The sequence below is a fragment of the Nicrophorus vespilloides genome, unplaced genomic scaffold (assembly GCF_001412225.1).
Source record: "Nicrophorus vespilloides isolate i.1.1-1 unplaced genomic scaffold, Nicve_v1.0, whole genome shotgun sequence".
NCBI classification, from domain to species: domain Eukaryota; kingdom Metazoa; phylum Arthropoda; class Insecta; order Coleoptera; family Silphidae; genus Nicrophorus; species Nicrophorus vespilloides.
This window is the reverse complement of record NW_017096148.1, coordinates 240-25,467: the sequence shown is the minus strand read 5'-3', so window position 1 is coordinate 25,467 and position 25,228 is coordinate 240. Positions and strand designations below refer to the sequence as shown.

Below are 25,228 nucleotides of genomic sequence, written 5' to 3'. Positions count from 1 at the left end.
GTTAAAATTGATCAATAAAATTTTGGACTGAAAAATGCACTTTCTTCACCTCACTAAATACATACATATTAGTGAGTGTTAGTGAAAGTGTAGTGTTTTCATGTTTTATTTAATTACTCATTAACTATGCATACTAAATAGATCATCCAATATGAAAAAGAAACGTAAAACTATAACTTATCCAATAAGATTTGTGTTTGTTACCTTCTTTAATGCAATAAGCTTTCAATAATGTTTAATAAACTTGAAAAAAAAATGCACCTGCGTTAACATTTTATTTAATTACTCGATAACCGCGCACGCTAATTAGATCATTGAAGACGCAAACCGAAGATAAAACTGTGGCCTTTCTTAATAATAAATAATTTGAAAACTCGCCTTCACGTATTAACGATAAGATGGAGACGAAAATTGGGTACGTCAATTTTCGGACGAAATAAATCAAAAGCATAATTGAAGCTGTGATGTGAAGAAGGTGTGCGCGTATAATGTATATTTACGAACTGTTTAACAGGTTGTCTTTAAGAGTTTCAATATTTATCATAATCAATCAAAATATGGAAATAGCTCATCTCCAAAATAGCCTTTTGTTCCTCCGTACAAAAAGAAGAAGTAAAAGAGATGGAGATGAGATGAGTTGTTGCTGTTGTTGTTGTTGATGATGATGATGAGATAACCGGGTTACGTTTTTCGAGTGTGCGTGCTTTCTCTTCTTCAACATTTCAGTTCATCTTCTCCATACGTGTTTCATTTCTTTGTCTATTATTCTTCACATCTTTTGTCTAACAAGTTTTTCTTCGTTTTCTTTTTAATTTTACGGTTTTCTCTCTATCTGTGTGTGTGTGTGTGCGCGCTGCGTTTTGCATAATGGTCTTATTAGATGTAGTGAAGTTCATAGTTGGAGCTCCTCTCTTCGGCTCGTGCGGGGCTCCGCCTGTCTTCGCCGCGGGGCTGCACTCTCCGACCGTGAGAACGCGAAGAGCTACATTCAATTTCAAGCGAAAATAAATATAAATAAAAATACGCGCACACACACACACACATCGAGTCCTTTCCACTTCTTTTTTTTTGTCTTCTTCGTCTTCACACACATTCACAGTGCACATACGTACATCACGGGCAACGTTTTTTTTTTTCCCTCCGGTCTTCAAAGGCGCGAACGCCTTTACCCTTCTTCCCACGACGAAACACTCTTTGCATGTTCTTATTTCTTTATCTCTTACAACCCTCTTGAATGAAAGGAAACGACGATGGATTTATTAGTTTCAATGCGACAAGTAGTAAAACTTCAGAAGCACAACAATCCATATGCTTCAGTAGTTTTTTGAACATACAATTTAAGTTTTTTTTTCCTTTCTAATTTTCTTTAATTAAATAACTTTATACCAATTAAAACACATCAATAAACACTTAATGATTCGTGAATAATTCTGATTATACTAAAACCGTGAATGGGATTAATGCAAATACTTTCACTTTCACTATTGATTAAATACGTAAACGAAATGTATTCACATCTTAGAAATTACATTTCTTACAGTATTTTTACAATAATTTACTTGGTTTTTCTATTAAATTAATATAGATTCTATATAGTATATTCTTAGTAGTATTTTTCATTGTTTAATTGGAAAATATTAAGGAAGAATTTACTGTTAAATCAAAGACTGCAAAACATTAATCTCACATGGGAATGGAAAGTCTCTGATTATATACACTTTAAAACTATCAAGCAAATACAAGGATGTGGCGAGTTTACGTAATGGATTCTTATTTTATCTTTTTTTTGTCCGTTGTTATATTCGCATTTGGCGAAACAGCACCACCTCTTCAAACTTTTTCGCCCGCAAAGTGGAGTGACACACTTCGGTTTTGGAAAAAAAAAACTGGGCGCGTTTTCTACTTCTACCTTTACACCGAGACGGAGGCAGCCACAGTGTCTAATTTACTTTTGTAAAGGATGTGAGAGGTGGGCTGTTTTTTTGTTGTTGTATGTGTGTTGTTTTGCAAACGAGTTAATTAATTTTATCTTCGTGCGATCGAGAACCTTGCCTCAATCTCTCTTTCTCTCCGCGTACACACACTATACTTTTAGTGTACTTTACCAACTAATTAAGTATACAAATCATTGAGAAATTACTCGAACGCACCAAAGTTTGTTCCTGTCTGCACACCTTTCCGTTGCGCAATATCGTGGCCCACTTTGACCGTCTGGGAATTATTACTTATTACACTAGCGGAGTAGAGAAGAATTAGGATGAGGATGGAAGTCGAATCGAAAAACGGATCATCATGCAATACGAAAAATTATAATCCGTTTCGACCTTGACATTTATCTCTTCCTCGTCGTCGCGCCTGACCAACTTTTTTCATCTTCATCTCTCTCTCTCATCTTTATTATACATACATAATATTATACAAGGTGGCCACACGCAAATCTTCAATCTCAACCACCTGCAACGATGATCACGAGTCCTGAAAGACTCGATCAATCCACAAGAAAATCCGAAGCGAAAACCGAACTGCACGTAATCGAATTACGCAAATGCATTAAAATCAAATTATTTGTGATTAGTTTAAAAAAAAAAACTATATACTTAAACACTTAATTTAACAAACTGAAACAAGTCGTAAATTGGATTTGCAAATTACCAATTTTTTATATAATATAAAATGCAAAAAAAAATGCAATTATCCATAGAGGAATTTTCTAATCATTGAATCAAAGAGCGCCGCTTTTTTAATATTATATAAATAAGAATAAATAAAAAAAATGGCTAGACAAAACTTCGTTCGCTTCAGGTCCGGTTTCGATTCTTTTCTTTCTCTTTTTTTTTTGTTCTGTTTGCATTATTAGTATTATTACACGCTTATTATGCGACCGGCTTGTATTCACATCTCGTTCATTCCTTTTCTTTCTCATTGCGAAAAGAATTGATATTGCGAATAATTCCTTTCCTGCATTCCTAATTCATTGACCTCCTCTTACTACAAAGTAGCGAATGAATGGGAGCAAATTTGCATCCGTTCCTTGGGAATCTTAATGTTTCATTTGAATGGTAAGAATCTGCATTATTATTGTAATGCAAAAGATATGAAATATGCGAATAGTGAATAAAGTAGGATAAAGTTAATTTAGTCCTGAGTTTTGTAAATATTTTGAAAATTGGTATACAAGTACTTGAATTTTAGGAAATTGAAGAATATTAACGTTTTGTAAATTTGCAAATTTCTTCATAACTAGGAATGATATTATTAATATTGATTATTCATAAGAAACCTAAGACTATAGTGAATAAAACGAGTATAAACATATAGTGCAGATTCTTATAAATATTATGTAAATCATTTTCAAAATTGTTGTTTTCAAATGATAAAAAACTAATAATATTGAAGATGTTCAAATGACTTGATAATTATGAACGAAAAGGGTTAGGATTTGTTACCTGAGGGCTTTGTGTAAATCGCTTAAGAAGATTTTGTGAAGCTTTTTTTTTAAACTGTTAATCTTTAGTACAAAGACGATAATTAATGCTAAAATTATAATGAATAGATTGGATGTACCAGTATAATACTTGGTGGGCTTTGTGAATCATGTAGTGTGTGAGAGGAAGAGAAAGAGCAAAGGGTTATTGGCTGCGATCGCAGAGAATCGAGACACTAATAAATGAGATTTATTCATTAAGTTGTAAGTTATCAATTACAGTTGGGAGGAAGGAATACGAGAGCTCCTCTGGAGCGCGCACAGGTGTTGGTAATAAAATACTATGTAACTGAGTTTTCATGCTCGGCCTACGCTCGTGCAGCGATCAAACAAACAAAACTTGGAGGCTCCAGCAACAAAAGAGGAGAAAATAAAACCAACAACAACAACAACAAGATGATGATGATGAAGAAGAGGAGGAAGGAGTAGAAAACGAGCGGAGGAGAAAAAGGCAACGTCGGGGATGAGAAGAGAGGAGATGATCAAAACCGTGGATCAAACCAGTTCTTTTTCAGTGCGTCTTTTCTCACACAACTTCTCAACTCTTTCTTTCTTCTCTACATGCGTGTGCATATGAGAGTTTCATTTCGACTCTTTTCTTTCGTTTCCAATTTTGTTTTTATGATGGTGGTAAAGATTTTTGGGATTCGTTTGACTCACCTTCTCCAGGACGCCGCTGTATGGTTGGATGTTTGGAGGTGCGAGACGCGCGTTGAGTTCTTCGGCTTTGTTCTCGAAATCCTCGACGGCGCAGACCCCGGTGGGTGAGCCCAGATCGCAGGGGCTGTCATCTGAAAACAGTGTCTCCGTCCCGCTGTCCACAGTTGCCATCTTTACATAATTATTGCTGAAATAAATCCAAAAAAAAAATATAAAATCAAATGTTTACAAAAGTTCAAATTTCTATAAATTGAAGAAAGTTATTTTGAATATGAAATATATTAATTAAAGCTAAAATTATAGTGAACAAATTGGGTATAAATATATATAGCCCTAGTTCTTATTAATATAGTAAAAATCAACTTGAAAGTTATTAAATTTTAATAATCAAAACAAGAAAGAAAATAACATAAATTCAGATGTTTACAAAAGTTCAAATTTCTTTAAATTGAAGAAAATTATTTTGATTATGAAATATTCTAATTAAAGCTAAAACTATAGTGAATAAATTGTGTATAAATATATAGCCCTAGTTCTTATTAATATTGTGGAAATCAACTGCAAAATTCTTAAATTTTAATTATCAAAACAAGAAAAAAAAACATAAATTCAGATGTTTACAAAAGTGTAAATTTCTTTATATTGCAGAAAGTTATTTTGAATATGAAATATATTAATTAAAGCTAAAACTATAGTGAATAAATTGGGTATAAATATATAGCCCTAGTTCTTATTAATATAGTGAAAATCAACTGCAAAATTGTTAAATTTTAATAATCAAAACAAGAAAAAAAAACATAAATTCAGATGTTTACAAAAGTCCTAATTTCTTTAAATTGAAGAAAGTTATTTTGAATATGAAATATACTAATTAAAGCTAAAACTATACTGAATAAATTGGGTATAAATATATAGCACTAGTTCTTATTAATATAGTGAAAATCAACTGCAAAATTCTTAAATTTTGAAAGTTTCAACAAATTACAAATTTGATTATTACTTGATAACTAAGAATCGTATTATCAATATTGACTTATACACTTGAGATTCTTTTTAACAAAATTATTGCTGAAAAATTGAGCACTATAGATTTTAGTGTACTCGATGAAAGTTTCAGAGATAAAACCGATCCCTGGAGATACTGACTCGGCGAATTCCTCATCATAACCATCATCAATATTATTATTATAACCATTCTAATGTGCGCACGCGTTTCAACCTTGTTGCCCAAGCAACAACAAAAAAAAACAATTGAAACAATTGAAACAAACAAATGTAAGAATAAAACAAAACACGAGCAGGTCGAATCAATAAAGTCCAATTGTTTTCCGAGCATATGCGCGGCCCTCTTAACCCAATTAAACTGCGTTTCATTCATATTTTTCCCACAGGCCCGAGAGGTCGACCTTTCAAAGAAATACTAAGAGAGAGAGAGAGACGGAAAGTCTAACATACACACACACACAATCATAGGAAACGACCATTCATCGCACACGTGATTTTATGTGCATTCGATAAATTAAATCCGGCCGACAATAAAACACAATTAAGTTGCAACAACAGAAACGCGAATGCGACGAAGAAACAAAACAAGTGGGAAAAAAAAATAAAAGATATCTAAATAGAATCATTGAATAAACTCCGGGTTTGTGCAATATGCGTGTATAGGATCTGAAATCGAAATATCCTTGAGCGGATCGAAGCACCGTACTTATTCTCCGTCTGCGTAAATCGCACTTAATATGTTTTCTTTATTTAATTAACTAGGAAACAGTGAAAAACTAGGTCACGCATATTCAATTAAACGAGATCTATTATCTCTTTGAAATCCTTATTTCATAAAATTGCTTTTGCTAATTAACACTTGCAAATTATTCATATTTTTTTTTTCATAAAAGAAAAAAACCTTGAAAAACTTGACGAATCGAAGCACCGTATATTTCTTCTTTTTTTTTTCAATATTCATATACTGATTTATACGTTAATTGGACAAACCGGGTCACGCATATTCATTGTAATTGTAATCGTTTTTATTTATTGTAAAATGACTTTTGTTAATCAACACTTAAATTTTATTATGGAATTATTAAATTAGTATCTTTTTTCTTAAGTATCTATTAAAAGAATCTAATAAAAACTACACGTTTAATGTGAAATTACTTTCTTTAATCAACACTTAAACTAGTTATGTTCATTTACTGAAAGATTACGTTCTTCTTTCTCTATGTGTTTTTTTTTTTTTTTGATATAAAAAAAGTAGATTTTCTTAATGAATAGTTAAAAATTAATTAAGTTGCAAATTGATTATCAAACAGATTTTCTTAATCAATTCATCAATTATCATCAAGTTCGATAAATCACAAACACAATTTTCCAAATCAACGCTTCAAAATTTGATTAATAAATATACAAGAAAAAAAGCACAAGATTTATACGCAGAATGTCAAAAATTCTGTTAATTAAATTATTCCAAATATTTCTCTCGTTAATAGATTTATCCACTCACAAAACTGGAAAGAAATAATCATAAATCAACTTTGAGAAATTCCTTAAATTATTTTAGTTTTTTTCTTTTTGTTGTTGTTGTGACATAAATAAACAGTTTTTTTTCTTGCAATTTTTATCGCATATAATTTATGCAAGAAAAATAATCTACGGTTATTTACGTATTTTGTTGGCAACTTTGGAAAACTTTTATTTTAAACAAACAACAAGAAACAAAGTACGATTTTATGATACATTTTTCAATTTCATTTAGTTATTTGGATAATTAAGTTAATCTTACTTAATTAATCAATAATTGCTTGTTAATTTGTAAAATAATTCATTATATAAAGAAACAATTAGATTTTGATGCATAATTTGCAATGAATTTAGGTGATAATTAATGCTTTTGTGTGGTTTAAATATTGAAATGTGATTGCAGATTGAAGTCTATCTCTCTGTTGTGTATAGGAAATAATGAGCAGTTGACATTTGCAAGGCTTCAGTTGAGTTGTACCGTACATGAATAGACGTTTCTTTTTGTAGCAGCGAACAAACGAAACTGTTTATTATTCTTTTTGGGATTATTTTATTAATAGGGAGAATGTAGGTCGCATGTTCCATTCATTCAGACTACTAGAGCTGGTGCACCGTGATCCAATTCTCAAACACACAAAATAAATTGGCTACTGAATCTTCGAGATTCTGACCTCGAATTTGGCCGTGAAAAATCGGCGCATTTCGAATTGGAAACGTAACAAGTTTCGGCAAGCATCCACTCCTGTGCGGTCGAAAAAAGAAACAAAAACTATTTATTACCTGCTCACTGGATTCCCAAATTTAAAAGAAAAAAAAACAACAATATTAATCCCAACGAAAAGATATTTATGTAATGGATAGAATCGTTCGATCACTGCAAATATCCTTTCTTTCGGACTCGCACAACACTTCTAGAGACGTCCGAGTCCCGTCACTTCCTGACCGTTACTGGCCTCAGCGACGACGATAAGATTTCGCATCCAAAACAAATCGTCGTCCTCCCCACCACCACGAACCAGAAAGTGACGAAGAAGAATACAGAAAAAAAAAGTAGGAGGGAGACGGTAAAAGAGTGGTGACGAGACGAGACGAGACGGACGAGGCAAAACCGAGGTAGCCCTTTCTTCAGTTATTCTTTTCTTATTTTTCGAGTGCTGCAGTTCAGAAGAAAAGGGAAAATCTGGAGGAAATCCTCAAGATGAGGGGAAGTCAAGAGAATCTGTTCTGAAACCGGTATAAGCCGCGACCGTTTGTTATTGTAATGGGAGAAGAACTTAGGAAGAAAAAAAAGAAGCTATTTGCATCTCAATCATCGGACAAGGCCTAATCGGATTCCCTGTTGAATAGAAAGAAAGTGCAACGATCAAATGGGCGGTGAAGATCCGAAGACACGGACCTAATATTACCGTTCTGTTCAAACTGAATTCGTTTTATTTCTTTATAAAAACATCGTTAACAACCTCACGTTTAAGCTATAGTTAGCACACTTTACATAACAATCATTACAGATGCTACAAAATTACATATTTTATGTACTTACAAACATATGTTTGCTTATTTTTGTTTACAGTTCTAATGCTGTTTAAGATTTATCAGCAGAATTATTTAGAAACTTATTACTTTTCGTTTTCTATCTTATTCAAAATTCACTTAAACTACAGATCAATTTACAATTACTTAAATTTGTCTACTTTTTCAGCAAAATCATTCACAAATTTAAAATTAAGTTTTCTTTTTGCATTTCATAAACAATATAGTACAGATTCATTAAGAATTAGAACTAAACTACATAAATATCGATTCAGTACACATCTTGCAAATCTAAATTTGACTTATTTTCTCTTACACTACACTTAAGTTCAAAATTAGCACACTTTACTGCTAAGAATTACAGATTTTAGAATGTTACATTAATAAATATTTCATGTATGTAAATAAATTTTGCAACAAGTTCAATTCTAATGCACTAGAGATTAATTAAGTATTAGAACTAAAGTAGTTAAAACTCGATTTAACACATAATTGTACTACAATTTACCAGCAAAGATTCTGAATTATTAAAAAATTGAATTTAGTGCAAATCCATATAGAATTCGAACTGCATTACTTAAATATCGATTTAGTACACAATTCTTCTTTTGTCTTATTTTCTCTTACTTACTACACTTAAATTCAAAATGAGCACAAGTTACTAAGTTACTAAGAATCAGAGAGTCGAACCGAAATTAATTTTGTTCCGGTTTACGGTTACGTTCCAACTAAATGTATATCGTTCCAGATTCGGTTTCGATTCGTCTAAAACTTTCGGTTCAGTTCCAATATCAAATTCCATTCCTACTATTGTTTTGAATTAAAAAATTGAAAATACAAAAGAAATAAACCTTAATTAGTGACAAGTTCAACGCATACACTTTGTAATGTTTCTTCAGTCATGTTTACAGTAATATCATTTTTAATCACTTTCATTTGAGTTTGTTCTAATGTTAATTGCGCAAGCCTTATGTTTGATACAGTTACGGTTCAGTTAAAAATTCCGGTTAATTTCGGTTTTCGGTTAAGAATTACATATTCCGGAATGTTACATAAATAAATTGCAACAAGTTTAATGCAAATGCTTTTGAGACTAATTTAGTATTAGAACTAAAGTTCTAATCACATAATTCAACCTTAAAGTTAAACAAAATCAATTAGATTTTCTTCAAATAGATTAAATATTAAATGTATTACTCCTTACGATCAAAAGACTTTTTGCTATTATTTTCAAACTCTTCATTAACGTTAATTATGGTAACGTTAATTAGCGATTTTCCAAGAGGACATTCTGATCGCGAGTTGCATATTTATGAGATCGCAACGAACGGCTCAACGATTCTCATTATTGCACGTGATTTTCCCATTCATTTCCTTCATTTTTTTTCCATTTCTTCCTTCTTCCTTCGTTTCCAAAGACCAAAAGAAATCGTCAAATCGATTTCGTCCGATAAATAATGATCGACGCATTAGCATATCATAATCGTTGCAAATGATACGCTTTAGAGCGATTAATGATCGAACCCCGAGGCTCTACGACAATTAAATCGTCAAGGAAACTCAACCAATTTTCTTTATTTTATCGTAATCACCGATTTTTTCGCATCCTTTTTACCACCTGCTCGCCGGGAGCGCGCTAATCTTATCAGTTTTAACCTGTATTCTCATAACAACTTCGACCTCGTTCGTTATTCTCACTCCGCTTGGAAGACTTGTACAATAACGTATTGAGATGCGAGTGAAAGTGTCGCGAGATCAATCATCATTTTGTTGAAGTTCTTCGAGTTGCATTTGGACGTGAAGGAAGGAAAATCAAAGGAAAGCGAGCTTTTCCCGTTCGAGGAGATAATTAAGATCGGAGTTTGCGATTCGCGCGCGCTCGCTGGATACACCATCTAATCTGCATTGTATCGGGTCGCATTATCAGATGGAAAAGTACGATTTCGTGACATAACGGAATCCGTGCGAAAGAGAAACAGAGAGAATAGTACGAAGCTCAGAAGACGATGCCATCATCCTCGTTGCTCGGATATTATATAAATAGTAAGTTCAAGAGGTTAATTAACGTTGTCCCCCTTCTTAGGCGGCGCGCATAATACCGAGATCCTCGTAAATACTCGCAGCGGCGGCGGCGGCTTCGATTCACCGTCATCTTCTCCTTCTTGCTGTTGTTATTATTATTATTAATCTACCCATAATAATCGTTGCTCGTAAATGACGGTCCTTGAAGACCAGTATTCGAAAATAAGTAGGTTAGATGTGCAGTTTAAAATCTGAATAATGTCAAAGTTTGCATCTACTGTCTTCAGTTTCAAGTAGGTCGTGGCGAGACACATCGCAAGATAATTTAATGTACGATAGGTCAGGTTCACACATAGATTTGTCTCAGTGTTAGGGGCTATTAAATTTAATTATACCATTGAAAATAAATTTGTTAATTCAAATTCATTGTATTTAATTTATTTTCTTTTAATGATTGAAAGGTAAGTAAATCGCTTAAGCAATCTTTGGAAATAAGTTTTGTTAAAAAAAAATAAGACGTAATTAATTGAAATTCGGTTTAAACGCATCGAGATGTCGATGCTTGTAACGACACGAACCCGTTTTTAATTTTATAGATTTTTCATGAAATAATCATAAGTTTCGTTATGAAAATAAACATTAATTAATTACAATTATATTATTAAAAAAAATGAACAAAAAAATGACAGTAGAAGGCATTCCACCGCCTCCTATTCCTGTGCTTTGCGCCAGGTGTCAACAATTCACTCACGCAACGGACGCATGTTCGAACAAGACCAAATGCTCGATATACCAGGGCCAACATCCGACAAACCGATGGCATCATGCAACTCCGAGGATCATGCTGCATGGTCTTCCAAATGTTCGAAGAGGCCAACAAAACCCATACCGGGTATACCTAACATCAAAGTAAGACCACTTAATAAAAAGACGAGTGATCTACCTAAAGACCTTCAGAACAACAGAATTCACAGGCCATGGCCACAGAGTTAACACCTATATCAACTAATTAAACCCGTCAAAGAATGCAGAAAATCGCGCAGAGTTGCTGCAGCGCTTGAAAATACGATTTATAGATAACTTTAATGTTAATGGTAATGTTATTCTTCAGTCGAATGATGCTTCAGAATATATTATTTGTTCATTTCGAGAAGATTAATCTAGAAAGAAATATTTAATAAAATTGTTTACTTAAATGCTTGATCAGAAAACGAACCCTATAAGTAATTGAATTATTTCTTATTATATAATCAAAATTTTCATATTTTCTTATCAGTGATGAGTAATGACTCGATTACAAGTATTATTAGTAAAATAGGTTAGGTTTAAGTGTGTTAATGTTGTTTAAACAATCTTTGGAAATAAGTTTTGTTAAAAAAAATAAGACGCAATTAATTGAAATTCGGTTTAAACGCATGGAGATATCGATGCTTCTAAGAACACGAACCCGTTTATAATTTTATAGATTTTTCATGAAATAATCATACCGAGTATACGTAACATCAAAGTAAGGCCACTTAATAAAAAGACGTGTGATCTACCTAAAAACCTTCAGGACAACAGAATTCACTGGCCGATAACAATAGTTAACACCTATATTAACAAATTAAACTCGCCAAAGAATGCAGAAAAAAACACGCAGAGTTGCTTGAAAAGACGATTTATAGATAACTTTAATGTTAAAACACGCGTCTGCTTTTCGGGACATCATGTTTAAGTTTTAATATTCGATGTGGATGACCGGGACGTGGATGTGAATCAGGGGACGGCCGGGTTTTTCATCATGAAATTTGGATAGACCATTTTATCATTCTTCAGTCGAATAATGTTTCAGAATATATTATTTGTTCATTTCGGGAAGATTAATCTAGAAAGAGATATTTAATAAAATTGTTTACTTCAATGCTTGATCAAGAAACGAACCCTATAAGAATTTTAATTATTTCTTATTATATAATCAAAAATTTACATATTTTCTTATTACATTACTCAATTACAAGTATTTTTAGTAAAATATATAAAAAAAAATAAGTAATTCAAAAATTATCAATATAATACGTGGAAATATCAAAGTTGATTCTTTACTTAAAGTTAGGTTTAAGTGTTGTTTAAATTTGCACGCAAATTGGTATGGTTCGTGATGCAACAGATTCGGAGATGGTCGAACTAACCTAACCTAATCTTAGTTCATTTAACCTAAGCCGACGACCGAGAGATGCGTTACAGTTAGAAACGCCGAAAAGAAGAGACAAAAAGAAAACCGAAGAAGTAGAAGTAAAAGAAGAAGAAGAAAAAGAAGATAAATGGTTTGTGACGAATTGAGGGAGAGGTGGCCCGTTTATAATGAATGTGATTAAAAACGAACGTGAAATTTGCGTCCGTCCGTCCGTCCGTCCATCCATTCGTCCTACTCCTCTGGTTTTCTCTCGCCGTGAAACGGAACCGAAAAGTAAAATAACGATGATAATCGTCGTCTCATGTGTGTGTGTTAGGTGTATGTGAATTTATGTAATAAAGTTGAGTCACGAGCGGCGAGGTGGTCGGTCACAGTTACCACGGCAGAAGAGAGAGCAGCAGATGGAGGTCCCGTCCAGTTAGTTAGTTACTTACTTATCCATCCTCTTTCCATCTTCTTCTGTACCTCACCGTTAACTGTTAGATGTCCAGTTCAATAAGAAATAGTTTATTGTGTGTATGCGCGCGTTGTCCGAGTCCTCAGGTGGAAACTTGCCTCAGCTTAATTGCATTTACACGGAGACAGCAGCAGCAGCAGAAATCTGCTCCAACTTTTATTGCCCGAGACCGCAAAAAACAAACTCTCTTTCATCTCCACCTCCATACATAGTCTACCGTCAACAACAACAACACAAAAAGAAAACACCGAAAGTGTTTACCTCTATTTATCCGTCATCCCTTAACTCGGCAACAATGACCACCCCCCAAGTCGCACCAACGCTAATCGCAAGTAGCTTTCGGTCAAGAGATTTCGAGCGGCAAGCGAACAAGTCCAGGGCATTCTTCGTGCTGCTTTCGCTCCGGACACGACACTCCAATATAATTATGACGTTTTTAAAGCCGACCCCCCTCAATTTTTACGACCCGACCCGACATTAACAGGAAAATACCTGAAGATGAATACCGAACGAATCTGCCCACAATACGCCTCATCAGCGTCCGCATTTCCGAGTACAAGAATACAATATTTTGACAATTTAAACGTCACTCTGACATTTTGACATCGTTGCGCAACACACAAAGAAAATTGACAATTTGACATTTAATAAGGATCAATCTACGACATCGATTACAGAAATAAATCGCTCTATAATATATAATGTTCAAGAATAATTCAGAATTGCGTTGAATGTCAATTATGATTAGCATCGGTTCACTTACATAAATTATGCTGATTAAAATACTCAAGTAATTGCACCTGAACTATTCCAATACCGCTTAACAATAATCGCAAACAAAATTCGTAAAGGTTACCTAACCTAAGCAATGTCAATGTCAACGCAAAAGAAAAAAAACATGAAAGGTTACGTTTACGGCAAAAAAGAAAATTGAACAAAAACAAAATTCGATTACGTCAGAAGCTTTCTTCTTTCTAATTATTTTCGATACGCATGTTTTCCAAATAAATTAATTTAAAAAAACTAACATAAATTTATAATTTAAATTGCAAATTCGCTTCTGCTGCCCACGCGTTTTCTACTTATTATTTTATTCGTTTTTTATTTTATTATTATTGTCGCGGCCCACCGCGTTTTCGAACTGTTACGCAAAACCGGTAGGTAGAGCGATCAAATTTCGGTTGAAAACACGGAATTGTAATATTTACATCATTTCTTGTTACGAAAACTGATCGAGCGTGACGTTTTTAATTTAAAAATTTATTTATTTATTATCTGCTCTTAGGAATCTGTCGGTATGCTGATAACTGTATCAGTTAATAAACGTAATCGGATCAAAGACGCGCGCGCAAAAGGCAAACTCGACTTGAGACGACAAGTATAGACTGGTCTAGGGACAAGTAAAGACCGAAAAGGGATTTCATTCAGATGTAATAAATTTTGTGGTTTAGATAAGGATACAGCAAGGGACAAATCAGAGAATTTCAATTAAAATGCTGCAAAGCCTTAATTTTTTTTTTTAATTTTCTGATTTGTCGGATGGAAGAACTTGTGTGAAAACGATGGAACGTGATGGCCATAAGTCTCGGAGACGTGATTACAAAAGAGAGAGAAAATAAATTGCCTGCGAGAAGATGTATAAACCGAAGGGATTTCGATGCTTTAACCCACACATTTTCACTTTTCATTTTCATTTTCATCATTTATTTCACTTATTTTAAGCATATTTGAAGAAATATATGAAATGTTACATAAAGTAATGGAAATAACATGGAGATATCAATGCTTAACAGAAGACGAACCCAATTTAATTTTATGTATTTTTTGATAAACTAATCAAAATTTATTTAGATTTTTTTAAGAAATAATTGTATAACTTCACAATAAACACAATAATTTAATTACTTTTTATGTTATTACATCAAAATTGTAGATTAATTTAATATGAAAACAAGAATATTCCAATAAAATACATGGAGATTTCAATGCTTACAAAACATTTTCTCCATTTAACTTATAAATAAAATAACATTAACGAAGCATAATAAATCGATTGTGAACTAAACCCAGATGGTTTTTTCTTTAAGAATTTTCATTCAATGATTTGTTTTGCTTTCTTTTGTAAAGTAGTAATAAAGTATTCTTTAAACACACTTTATTATAAGACAAAAAATGTACCATTGTTTCACATTTACTGAAAAAAAAAACAATTGAAATACAAAGAACGTGCGTTTGGACAACGAACCCAAAACAAAGTTCAAGTCTTTCAAAAAACAAAAAACAATACAATATTAAGCAAACAAAATATACAATTTTACTTGTATTTTATTAAAAAAAAAGTCAATTTTTAAGCTATTTTGGTTTGGTTTTCTGTAATTTTCAAAATTGAAATAAAAAGCGTTGACATTTGAAATGAAAAACTGTAAAAGTTATTTGAAAGAAAAAGGGAAATAATTAATCTGAGAAATTGTGTATTCAAAGCACGAACAGGCGACGAACCCACACGACTTTCCCTAAAGAATCCATTAAATGCAAATAGGTAGTCATCAATTAGTACAGGTATAATCTTAATAGTGTATTTATTGAAAAAAGCAACGATTTATTTATTTATACAGGATGGCCCAACTGAACTGCAACCAATTTAAAACTGCTATAACTTTTGAACCGTTGGCAATGTTGTGTCCATATTTCGCCTAATGATAGCTGATTTTATTGTTTACATGTCTGAGGAAGCATTTGCATCTCAGTTTTTTGGAAAAAAAGTTATGAGTGATTGAATATCAAAAATTTGAAACGAATTCAAAAAATTGAATAGTTTTCCAACATTTTTTGCTTGTGGTTCAATAAGATCAAATTTCAAATAAAAAAAATACAGCGTTCTGAAAAGTTGCAGTTTAATTGAGCCACCCTGTATATAAAACTAAATGAAAAATGTAAATAAAACTGTTTTTTTTGTAATACTTATACGTATGTAAAAACACAAATCGAATGCCTTTTTAAGGAAATAACTTAGGAGGAAGTGGACATCCGTTCGTTTCTATATTGTAGAACATGTGTCTCTCCCCCTTGAAGACATGCATTGCTGCATGCATTAAAAAGAAATATATTCCGGAAGTATATACATAATACGTAGTTGCTGTTCGTTTTAAGTAATTTCAGTAACTGTAAACAAGAGTTAATAAAAATTTCTTATGAAATTGTGTTTCTTTATAAACTTCTTTTTTTTTTGTATTTACAAGTTAATAAACTTTATTTATTACCTTATAAAAGCGTAATTGGAAAATTTCATTTAAAATTTTCATTAATCATTAAAAATTGAATTGTTTGCAAGAGATTCATTGCATTACGATAATTCGTAGTAAAAATAACATTTTATTACGTACATAAAAAAAACACTCCACTTTACGTTCATTAATTCTTATTTCTATAGAATTATTGAAGTTATTGCATAAACCTATTTTCTTTGAATCGTGCTTTCAATAAACACAAATTAAATAAGTTACGTTTCCATAACATAAACAATATTCATTAACTCTTCAAGAATTAGGTCAAGTCGAAATTACTACAATTACACGTGAATAATTTGTGAAAACTCTATAATTTCATTAATAAAACAGCAATTATTTTCCGTACAAATTTTCATGCATATTCATTGAAAGTTTTCGCTCAAAAATTTGGACCAGAGAGCGAATTGAAATCAACGATATTAATAGAAATTAGCTAATAATATAACGTTTAGTAAATTATTTTTTTTTCATCTGTGCGTAAGTCAAGATCACGTTCGGAATGCGAAAAAGAGAGAAAGAAAAAAAAAACAATAAATAACTAATTTGCATTGCTAATTTCGATTAATTTATGAAAGTTTTTATTGTTATGTGTTTTTAATAATTCAATAACAAGAAAAAAAACTTTGATATATAGAAGAAAAAATGTGTATTTCGTGTGGGTTCATCGTCTTTTCAATTAGTTTTGACCTAATTTTGAGAAAAAAATCGCATATTTTGCGCTTCTACAAATCATTTTTTTTAAATAAAAATGTCTTCAGTTTTGATTTAATTCCTCAACAACGGCGCATACTAATTGAATCATTGAATGCGCAAATTAAAGATAAAATTAAAATCTCTTTAATAAGCCTACTACTAATTTTATAATATGCGTTGTTCTTATGTTATAAGCTGTCAAATTTGATCAATAAAATTCGAGTTAACTTAGCTTCACCCTTAAGTTACTAAAAGATCCTAAATTTTTAGTTTATCTCAATGTTTTTTTAAATATTTTACTATAACACAAGTAGAAGCATTCCACAATGCATCTTGTTACATAATTTTGATTATGTAAATGTTAATTAATGACGATTTTATGATTTGATTTTTATGTATATTAACCTTTTATGTAATTACTCAATTACTACTCATGATAATTAGGTCAATTAATACGCAAAATAATCATAAAACTATGGCCTTTTCAATAAGTCCATTTGCAAGTCCGTGGTATGCACTATTAATCTACTTTATAAGTTATCAAATTTGGACAATAATTATCGAGTTTGAATAGAAATGTCTTCACGTTCGATTTAATTTCTCAATAACCACTGCTACCAACTAAACAATTGAATACGTAAATTAAAGATAAAATTAACACCTTTCCAATAAGCCTACTACTAAATTTCTGATATGTTCTATTCTTCTATCAAAGTTGAGCAATAAAATTTTATTTAATTTTGCGATTTTATTTTAATGTCTTCACCTTTTAATCAATTACTCGATTACCACTCATGATAATTAGATGAATTGATATGCAAATGAATGACAAAACTATAGGCTTTCCAATAAGCCCATTTGCCCATCTTTAAAATTTATAATCTTCAATTTATCTAATTTTCGTTACGCATCTTTTTATATCTTTTAATGTATTCACCTTTTTTTTTTAATTACTCGATTATCTCTCAGGTCAATGGATGTGCAAATTAATGATAAAACTATGGACGTTTTGAAGAGATTTGCGGTGATTTCTGTTATGAACATTTGAATAAATGCAGATTAAGCGAAAGCAATTCGCAGCTTTCCAGTGAAAAGTCGTCCGACGTTGGCGATGGTGATGATGATGATGTCGAAGATTCGAATTCCGGTTATGCTAGGTGTCTTCCGGGCGAGAGGAAGGTGCGCCCCGATGTGATGCACGTTGTGTGTACATACATATAGGTTACAGACACACACACACACTCAGTCGAATACATATGCACACAGGTACATGAACAGTCGTCATCCGGCTCCGATGCAGCAACAGCAACAACAACAACAACAACCATAGGAGGAGGTGTGTGTGTGTGTGTTTTCTTCTATGTGTTCTCTTCTGGCTGTTCTCTTCTCTTCGTGGCGTTTCCCATGCGAAGTTCCGTATCTCAATGAGCCGTTATGTAGCATTGTCACCTGTCAGCGACCACACCAAAGCGGCTTTACGATGCCGGCAAATTTATTGTTAGCTCGTACCGGTTTTTGTTGCAGCCAGTTGCTACATTGTAAATTATTTTTATTGCAATTATTTGATTCCGTCGCGATGCGAAGGCGGCTTTGCCTGCTCTCGCTTCATTGCGTTCCATTAATCCACACACACACACACTCTCCAGGGGGATTTATATATCTGCACTTAAACTCGGCTACACGCAAATTATTAACTTAGATCCGATCGCAACGTTAACTTATTACCAATCCTCGCGTTTTAAATTGGCTCTCTTCTCTCGCAACTTTTCACCTTCTTCTCCTCATATTTTTTTCTGTAAATTTATGTTATGTTGTTTTCGCTTCATATCAAATCCCAATCGGAAATTCTTCTCGTTTTGAAGCGAATTCGCGTTGAGTCGAAGGACCTCACACCTAGCACACATAGATCGTGTGCGGTGTGCAGCGTCTCGTCCGTGTGCGGCTATCATCTGAAGACTTTGTCCGTTTCTTGGAAGAAAACCCGAAAGTTGATATTCAGAAATTCAATATTAGTCAAAAAAAAAACACAATTATTAATTGAGTCTCCAGATAAAAAACGAATGAATAAAAACAAAAAAAAAATTTTAAAAATCTTACAACTAGGCTTAATGCAATCAAGTAGTGCAAATATGATTTGATATTGAAAACAATTGACATTGGTTTTGTTATTATTTTAACGTTTTTGCGGTTGCCTTGATTATTATTATTGTTGTCGTTACGACGTGTGGTGGATCTCTTTCGCTCTGTCTCTTTTTCACTCTCTGTCCCCCGTCTGGGGTTTTCTCTTTTCCGAAACGGGATAAACCGCTTTCTTTAATTTCACCAGAAATATCATATTTATTACACACCGCGATGCAAATCCGACTTACCTTAACTAGACAATTTATCTTTCGAAACGAAACGAAGAAGACGAAGAAATAATAATAATAATATAAAAAAAAAATCATCATCGTCGAACGCCGACGTCGGTGTTCCCATCTTCTCACGCCTCAAACAAAGACCGCCACCGTTTTTTTTTATACTTCTTTCTTCATTCAAACACTTCACTTAACGTCACTTAACGAACTGTCAAATAATATCAACGTTGTTTGTTTTTTTTTTTGTATATAATTTCACATGTCACTATGTTTGTTTTCGTACTAATTATTTTAGATTCATATTAATTAATGATTTAAAAACGAAATTAGCAATAATTAATTTAGTAACAAGTTTCCTTACATAATTTATAATAATAAAACTACGTTTTTCATAGCAAATTCTTAGATTCACACGTTTCAACGTAAAGTCAACACTCAATTAACGAACTGTCAATTAAATGTCAATGTTGTTTCTTTTTTTTTTCACATGTCACTTTGTTTATTTTCGTACTAATTATTGTAATTATTTTAGATGCATATAAATTGATGATTTTAGAAACGAAATTATTAATAAATTAATTAATAACAATTATTATGAGTTTCCTTATATAATTTATATAAAAAAACTACGTTCTTTATAACAAATTTTTATCTTTATAAGTTTCAAAGTAAAGTCAAAACTCAATTAATGAACTGTCAAAGAACTGTCAACTTTGTTTCTTTTTTTTTTATTTTCTCATGTCACTTTGTTTATTTTCGTATTAATTATTGCAATTATTATAAATACATATAAATTGATGATTTTATAAACGAAATTATTAATAATTTAATTAATAACAATTATTATGAGTTTCCTTACATAATTTATAAAATAATAATACGTTTTTCATAGCAAATTATTATCTAAATAAGTTTCAAAGTAAAGTGAAAACTCAATTAACTAACTGTCTAATAACGTTCTGTCATCGTGATCTCAGAGAACTGTCAACTTTGTTTCTTTTATTTATTTTCACATGTCACTTTGTACTAATTATTACAATTATTTTAGATTCATATAAATTTGTGATTTTAAAAACGAAATTATTAATAATTTAATTAATAACAATTATTATGAGTTTCTTTATATAATTTATATAGTAAAACTACGTTTTTCATAACAAATTCTTATCTTTGTAAGTTTCAAAGTAAAATCAAAACTCAATTAATGAACTGTCAAATAACGTTCTGTCAAAGAACTGTCAACTTTGTTTCTTTTTTTTTATTTTCACATGTCACTTTGTTTAGTTTCGTACTAATTATTGTAATTATTTTAGATGCATATAAATTGATGATTTTAGAAACGAAATTATTAATAATTTAATTAATAACAGTTATTATGAGTTTCTTTATATAATTTATGTAATAAAACTACGATTCTCATAGCAAATTATTATCTTCAGACGTTTTAAATTATAGTCAAAACTCAACTGTCAAAAAAATGACAACGTCAACTGTCAATTTCTTATGTCACTTTATATTTTCTTTATACTGCAATCATTTCAAATTTGTTTTAAAATTCTTATGAGAAATTAACAAGAAAATTATAATTCAAGTAATAACAATTAGTAACGTATAAATAAAAAAAAACAAAGTTTATTGATAGCAATTTGTTAGCAATAAATTTTTCTCAAGAAAAAATGGATTTATATATATGAAATAACCTCATTCTTGATTTGGAATTGGCTTATTGTTTATTCGTTCGTGGTTTCGTTTCGTAATCGAGCGCGCGTAATAAAATTTAAGAAGAAAGAGCGTCGAGAGAGACGAAATAAAAAGAAGTTAATATGGAAACTGTACCGTTTCTGATATTTCGAAAATCTGGGGCGAAGTTCATTCCATATTCCACACGAATTGCCATATAATAACAATAATAATATGAGTTTCGTTTTATTGCCAAGGCATTTTTTTTATATACTTTTCTCTTGAACCAAAAGAAAAAGTACGTACAAGAACTACAAACCAAAAAAGAAAAAAATAAGAAATAAAACGGAGCAGAAATAATAGCAAAGATCTAGGACGTGTTCAAGTGATGTAAGACCTAAAAGGTGTGGGATTGTTTTCGATTCGAGCTAATTGCTGCTCCTACTTTAAATAAATTGTAAACGTTTGTTCGAAACCAAAGTTTACTGCAATAAAATTCATAACAAGAATCATAAAATTACATAATTACATGAATAATTGACCATAACTTTCATAATTCATATTAATTACTTTATTTTTATCGCACTTACAATACAGATGTTTCCTTATGATTTAACAAGTCATTAAATTTAGATTTAAAATTGTCAGTCAATGAAGGGAAAAACAAAACTCAACGAAATAAAAGACGGATGTGGAGATGGAGAAAAAAGAAGAAGAAGTGGAGGAGAGTTACGACACGATCCAATCGCCTTCGAGCGGAACGGAACGTTACGTTACGTAACGTATCCGTAATTGAATGAAGACCAATTAAAAGCGTGCCCGAGTCGCGAATTACAACTCAATTCGCTCCTTCGTTATTATTATCTCCCTACCTGTTCTCGTTCATTTGTTTATTTCTTTGTTCATTTATTAATTTTTCCTTTTCGTTTTTTTTTCTCCAAGCCCACTTTTCATTTCGCTCCAATTAAGTCTCAATCAGTATGCAAATCGGTTCAGTTTTAATTGCCGACAATTAGATACGATTTTTTTGTTTTGTTGTTATTTCTATTGAGCAATTCCCAGACTCAATTAACTAATTGAAATTATCGATCGAGTCCGAGTTTTCAACACTTACGATTTTTCATTAACATTTTTTCAGAATATAATTAGTTTATCTAATCACTTGCATATCTCGTACTAATTACTTGATTTATTCATTAGCAAAGTGAATTCAATCAAATTCAGCTATTTTTTGTTCTTAAATTATTTACTAAATCAAAGACTAATTATTTACTTAAACATTTCTCTAAGTCTCGGTATCAATTGAATAGATTAAGATTAAAAGAAGATTGAAGAAAAGTAAACAGAGACCTAGTGACTCGCGCTATGGGAACCTGTTATATACACCATTGTTCTCGATTAGATGTTGTTCGCTGTGATGCAAAGCCCACTCGATGCTGCTGCTGTTGCCTCGTATTAAGAAGTTCTCTCTCTCTTTCCATTTCGAGCGAATATCGCCGATTTCGACACACAGATTCTTGTTCATTAATATTATTTTTTTTTATTATATTTTTATAATCCCCAAAAAATGTACGTTAGATTTGTCACGATTAACCTTAATAGTTTTTCGCTTAATAGCGACCATTTCGTAAATCGAATTTATTATTATTACTACGATCATCATCATCATCATCTGGCTCGATCACCCGAAAAGACCTCACCCGAAGAATTCCTACATTTCAATCATTATTGCTTTTGGTTGCGGATTTCAAGGTTTCTGCAGACGTGCGAAAAACACTAGCAAGATTTAGTTGTGAATTGGATCGTGTTGGGTGGATGAAAAGAAGAAGAAGAAGAATAGAAGGAGGAGGGAAGGTTTTGCTGTATATGGGTAATGCGAGAATGCAAATGGATTAGGTTTGCCTCGACTTGCAAGGCAAGGATCGTGATGATGTTTGCTTATAAATCTCGAAACTGGAAGTCCATGTAGTGTGTGTGTATGTATGTATGAGGTCTGCCTCCTCTCATGCTACGTCCTGTACGTATAGTATAGTATATTACGAGTGTGTGTGTTAGTGTGTATTTACCTTTCGGATAGATTGCTGTTTCTTTTCCAGGTCTTTAAGTCAGTAGTAATTGTTTAGTAATTACGGCCGATTGAAATTCCAATCACAGTTCGCTTTCCATGAATAATGCATCTCTCGTAATGGTCTCTCCTTATCCTTCTCCCTCTCATTCACTCACTCATTATTATTTGTTGTGGCTAAAGCTCTAATCCCCAATCACCATTGTTGATGCATGCAGGGTGAGCATGAACGAGAAAGAAATGAAGCAGAGAACCTAACGGTATAATCGTGTGTATATTCTCATTTCTTTTACCATATCTTTCTTTTAGTTCTCTTCCCACCATCACCGTCCTTCTTACTTGCTGCAGCTTCTCGTTTATGATCGTGCAGTTTTCAGCGCGATTCCGTGACCAGATTCGGCCTCAGGTGCGAAACTCTTTGCAATTGGAGGACGAATCTGTGTCACGGATAAAAATCGATTTTGACGCGATCCGCTTTCTTCCACAAAACTCACCTCCTTCAATAATGCAACGGATTTCAACAATTTAAAAAGCCTAAATTAACCAATTGACCGTACGTAAATAAATTAAAGAAAAGATGATTTTTTTTTTTGCAGATGCGATGATTCCATTAGCAAATGAGACAGTTTGTGAAGGTGAAGGCACTGGCCTCGATCTCCATCGTTGATGGGACGAGAAGGTGGGATCGGTAATCGGATTTCGGCATCTTTTCGCGAGTCGAGCGGAAAACGTTGAGGTGGATTTACCGAAAGAGATGAGATTGAAGCGAAGCAGAAGAGAGAAAAGGTCAAGATGTTGAATGCATGCGTGGATAAGGAGATGGTGATGAAGAGAGGAGAGGAGAACCCCGCCCGATCAAATATTATGCAATCAATTCGCAGATTACGGACCACCACCAGATGGCGCGACATCGTTTTTCTTCTGGTTCTTCTGGACAACTAAATTATACCCGCGTTTCGCCTAGAAGCGACGACGCACGGTGCAATCAGGAAGTCGTCGTCCGCAAGAAAACTGCTATTCCGATCGATTCTCTTTCGCCTCTCTCTCTCCTTTTTCTTTATTTTACTACCATGTTTGAAACGTATCTTCTGAAGACATCGAAAAAATAATATATTTATGTATATTTGCTTAAGAAAATACTACTGGAACATACAGAGATTTTCAAGAAACCTAGTATAAAGTTAGTATGTAAAGTAAGTTTTATTTTTTTAATATTTTTTTATGTCTAGAGAGGAATAAAATAAGTAAAATATGTTGTTTTCGCTTAAGAGAGAGGATTTCTGTGAAACGGACTTGTTAATATAAAGTTGAATTTATTGCGCGGAGAGGAAGAAACAAGGTACAATTGCGCAAAATTTGAGCGAGAAGAAACGAAGTCGAAGACGAAAACGGCGAATCTCGTTGTACGTGGATACCCACGCCGTCTAGACTGGAGTTGTTGCGTCGTCGGAGGCGGCGACGACGACGGAGGTTTATGGGAGCTTTCGAGGCTTATCCGTGCGATCCGAAGAGGATGATGGGGATGGACCGATACCGATTCGCGTTGACATTCCTGATGGCCAATCCATAACACGCGGACCGTGATAATGAAGAAGAAGTTGAGGATGGTGAAGAGGTGGAGATTATAGTGGTGGAGGAGCAGAAGGAGGAAGATGAATCTCGAGCTAATGTGTTATTATGGGTTTCGCTCTGGTCGACGAGCAGTTTGTAGCAGCCATCGCCTTGAGCTACGGAGAGGCTGTTAGGAAGAAGACACGACGACGACGGTTGGCCGGCTTCTTCGTTAAGAGAGAGAGAAATAAGTGAAGAGATGGTCCATTCCGTCCGTTCTCCTCCATTTCCCACGCTCGCAAAGTTACGAACGTGAACGCTAATAATTAGATGAGCAAAGATCCCGATGATTTATTGAAGGTCTATCAGATCCATTCATAAAACAGACCTCCTCCTCCTCCCCCACCCACACACACATATACACACAGCGCACACCAAGCAATTTATAACAAAAGCTAATCGTGAAAGGTCTTCGGTTGCGCAACCGAGGAGGCGCTCGTGAAAGTGCTCGAAACTAACGAATCAAGGGCTCAACTATTGATCATGATCATCATGATAATTCAATCAAACAGCAACCTCCTACATTCCCCAAACATTCAGCTTCCATATGCATCTTTTGGATTAATTCTATCTATTACAGTTTTCGAGAAAATCAATGAAATGTAAGAACACTTCTTTTTCGAGCAATTTTTTAAATTTGAATACGAATTACAGCCAAACAGCAATATATCGATACTTGCTAG

General features: G+C 32.8%; 1 protein-coding gene across 2 annotated transcripts in view; it reads right to left on the bottom strand.

Moving 5' to 3' along the window:
* Positions 1–22,958, bottom strand: part of LOC108569797 (leucine zipper putative tumor suppressor 2 homolog) — a 30,518-nt gene extending 7,560 nt beyond the window's left edge. Inside the window, exons 1-2 of one of the 2 annotated variants that reach the window (XM_017931486.1) lie at positions 22,936–22,958; positions 4,145–4,331 (exon numbers count right to left, since the gene is read on the bottom strand). In XM_017931486.1, coding sequence (XP_017786975.1) covers positions 4,145–4,315 — 171 coding nt within the window. In that variant the 5' untranslated portion in view covers positions 4,316–4,331; positions 22,936–22,958. Of the gene's footprint in view, positions 1–4,144; positions 4,332–7,447; positions 7,625–22,935 lie in introns of those variants that run through there. The other variant, XM_017931485.1, reaches the window with a different exon arrangement.
* Between the last annotated feature and the right edge of the window lie 2,270 nt (positions 22,959–25,228).